The 3,828-nt window shown below is 42.0% G+C and overlaps 1 protein-coding gene across 1 annotated transcript; it reads right to left on the minus strand.

Moving 5' to 3' along the window:
* Positions 1 to 1,134: 1,134 nt before the first annotated feature.
* On the minus strand, positions 1,135 to 2,658 carry LOC110098548 (UDP-glycosyltransferase 73B4-like). The gene has a single exon (XM_020825414.2). The coding sequence runs from the start codon at positions 2,656 to 2,658 to the stop codon at positions 1,135 to 1,137; it is 1,524 nt and encodes a 507-aa protein (XP_020681073.2).
* Positions 2,659 to 3,828: the final 1,170 nt, after the last annotated feature.

Below are 3,828 nucleotides of genomic sequence, written 5' to 3' on the forward strand. Positions count from 1 at the left end.
CAAGTTTATTAATCTGGAAAACTATGCATCAACACTTGATGTTACTTGGCCCAAATTTTAATAATGCTCAATATTGATTTTTTTTTTTTTAAATACAAAGTGGCACTGATATTAGAAACTCTATAACTTTAAAAGTATTTTGATATATTTTATTGTTGTAGACCTCTCGTATGATTGACTTTTGTGATGCATTTTGGAATTGATTGTAAATTGTTAATGATAAATCAAATGTGTACGTACATGTTAAAAATCATTCTTTAAAAAAAATTGTCATAAATGCAATGGTTTTAATCATTGTCATTGATTCAAAATGCAGTATTCTAGCAGTTAAAATTGTCGCTATAGACCCTATTTCATATTTATAGGTGTAAAAATTGCTGCTACAGACCAATTGTTCATGTTTGTAGGTGTTAAAATCATTATAAGACAGCATATTTGTAGAGGTTAAAACAGCTAACAAAATTACCACAGCTAAAAATAGATATAATACAACAAATTAAAGGGCACTTTAGAAACCATTTGCAAGAATGACAAATACGACGAATGCGCAGCGGATTTTAAACTGCTGCAAGAGAACAAATAGGTGTTTCAATCGTTGTCGTAGGATAAAAAAAGTATTGTGAAAGTCTGTTGTAATGGTAGTGAACATCTTCTATCTTTATTTGGCTACTAGTTTTTTTAAAAAAATTGTTAAAAAGTTATTTAAAAAAATAACTTTACCACCAATTTTTTTTTTCCTACAACAAATTGATTATGGGATAAATTATTAGATGATGATTCCGAACATTGCTCACATCCAGACTTTAATGAAATCAAGCTATATGATTTGTACACACTCTATATTGAACTTGTACATAGAATTTTTTTTTTTTAGTACATAGAAGTTAGGTGACTTGATTTTATTGAAATCTTAACACGTCTCAATTCCACACGTAATAATTTCTCTAATGGTGGATGATAAATTTATAAAATTTTGTTTGTGCTTTGATAAATATTCATATATTAAAATCAAAATTCATATTATACATATGAAAATATTCGGATCCGAAACTCTTATAAATCATCTTTTCTAACGCTCTGATTAAAATATGAGAATACTATTATTATTTTAATGATATTTTTATGGTGCATGCATCATGCATGCAGAGGCTGCGGACCATCGCGCCATTCCCTATGCACCATCTTCACCATCTTCACTTCCCCTTCAACCCGTGCTTCTCCTTCCTCCACCTCCGTCACCGCCGTAGCCGTCGGAACCTTCCTAAGCTCTTCTAGGAGCTTATCGAGGGTCTCATAAGACGATCCTCCCTTCACCACCGCAGCCTTAGCTTTCTCCGCCAGCTCAGCCGCCCTCTCCCTAGCCCTCCTCCCCTTCTCCCCTTCCATTAACTCTCTCACCCCTTCTTCCACTTCCTTCCTTCCAACCACCACTCCCGCAGCCGGGATTCGGAGCCTTATCCCAACGCCGATCACCTCCGCCACCATCTTTGCATTCAACCACTGTTCCGCAATCATCGGCCACGTCAGCAACGCCACGCCGGCCGACACCGCCTCAAGCACCGAGTTCCAGCCGCAGTGGCTCACGAATCCTCCGACTGCCACGTGGCTCAACACCTGCTTTTGAGGGACCCACCCTCTCTCTATCCTCCCCAGATCTGCAGAACCTATGGGTGGCAGCCATGTTTCCGACCGCACGGCCCATAGGAATCGGATCCCGGCCCGAACCAGCCCGTGGGCTACCTCATCCAGCTGCTCATCAGAAATATCCACCTGCGTCCCGAACGCCACGTAGATGATCGATCCATCGGGCTGCCGGTCGAGCCACCGAATACACTCCGACTCAGAGCTGAGCTTCTCCACCGGTTCGGTTTCGGTGAGGAGGTTTAGCGGGCCGACGAGCCAAAGTCGGCCTCCGGCAACCGGTCCGTAGAATGATTCAAGGAGTTGAATGTATGCCGGCGGTTCGATATCGGCGAAGCTGTTGACGATCACTCCCCAACTCTCGATGTCTGTTTGTACGCTCGACTCAAAAAAGTGAGTCGCCGGGTCAAGCGGATCGACTGAGTTGATCACGCCTTCCGGCAAATCGGCTAAGGTGAGCTGGAGCTCCGGTGGTGCCCCGGCGACCGAAAAGGGCTCGTCTTTGGGAATGTTTTTCCAGAATGACTTGGTGAGCGACATGGAGAAGGTGGACATGCCGTGGAAGACGAGGCGGGGGAGGCCGAAGTGGCGACAGATGGCGAGAGTCCAGCCTAAGAAGAAGTCGGAGATGAGGCAGAGGGGAGGGGATGGGGAGCGGAGGAGGTTGCGGAGGAGGTGGAGGAAGGGGTCATGGAGGGAGGTGGTTGCGCCGAGGAAGGTCGGAAAAAGGGAGAAGGAGGGTAGGAAATCCGTGTTCTCGACGCCGGCGGGGAGGTCCGGGTGGTTGGGGAAGGGTAGGATCAAAAGCTGGATTTTGGCGGCGTTGGCGCCGAAGGAAAAGAGGTGGTGGCGGAAGAAGGGGACGTTGGCCGGAGTTGTGAAGAGAGTGGTAAGGATGTTGCGGGAGGACAGGGCGGCAGCGAGGTGGAGGAGGGGGATGGTATGGCCTTTGGATAAGAAAGGGAAGATGAGCACGTGATCTTCTTTCGCAGCGGCAACCATGGCGGCGGTGGTCATCTTTGGCGTTAAGAAGGAGAAGGCAATATGTTTATAAGCTCTGAGGCGTTTCTCAAAGAATTATTAGGGGGAGGGGATTAGTTAAATAGGTCGTGAAAAATGACTAAAAAAGAAACAAGTAGCCAGGCACAACTAATCAAGCACAGTTTAGGCTTAATGCTTTTTTAATTTTATTTAATTTATTTTCTATCTGTTTCTCTGTCCATTACTACCTCACTCTCTCTAAAAGAACATATTTTTTTTAACAAAATTGATTTTTTTTTTTGGTTTTTTTTCCGTACATAACACTTCAAACTATTGAAAATACATATTAAACACCCAAATTTTTTGTTTACTGATATAGCATCTAAAATCTCCATTTTCATCTATTCGAACACTCTGTTTAAGCCTCGTCAAAAATCCATATATGCCTTGTGTCATCTTCCCTTCAATGGAGCGAGCGTCTTTATCGTCCAGACCTTTTGCCTTCTTCATCTCGTTCGTCGTGTTCGAGCGTTTCCCACACCTCGCATCTTATGTTGGCCTCACATCTTCTTAGGTTGACAAGGTTTCACATCTTTTTTTTTTTAACATTAGAAGGCCTAATGTTCGCTTTTTGTCTATACCATTCGTCATTCCTGCTGTTGTTGTTTGTGCCTTCCCTAGTTGATGTTGTCATAGTTTTCATTGTTGTTGTTTGCTCTTTGTCTTCTCCATGTTTTTTATTGGTTGTTGTTTGCTAATCGTCTTTTCCATGTCTTCGTTCACTATGTTGCCTTATGTTAGTTACTGTTGAAGGGTCAAAAGAGTTTTGATGTTTTTGGAAATTTAGAGATGGACGTAAGCTATTCGATGAAATGTAAAGTCACCATTTTGCAACAGATTAACTTATGTGCATCCATAGGAAGTTTTGCATCTCAAATTCTATACATTGCTGAAATTTTTCGTTCTTTATTTCAAAGGTGTATTTCTATTGCTTCTCAAGTCATGAAGCCATTGTACAATAAGTTCGAGCTCCTCGTTAATATCAATAAGAAGCCCAAGTAATCAAATATATTGTCATTGCAATTTTCAATGTTCAATATAAATACAACATGTCGCATAATAGCGAAAGAAAATTTTACAGATGCTCCAGAATTAGATCAGAAGACTAATTTTGATTATAGCAAGTTGCTAAGAAATCTTGCTCAC

The sequence above is a fragment of the Dendrobium catenatum genome, unplaced genomic scaffold, assembly GCF_001605985.2.
Source record: "Dendrobium catenatum unplaced genomic scaffold, ASM160598v2 original_scaffold_143249, whole genome shotgun sequence".
Classification (NCBI taxonomy): Eukaryota; Viridiplantae; Streptophyta; class Magnoliopsida; order Asparagales; family Orchidaceae; genus Dendrobium; species Dendrobium catenatum.

Excerpts from the sequence above, each read along its gene's own strand:
- LOC110098548 (XM_020825414.2), bottom strand. The coding sequence starts at position 2,658 with ATGACCACCGCCGCCATGGTTGCCGCTGCGAAAGAAGATCACGTGCTC.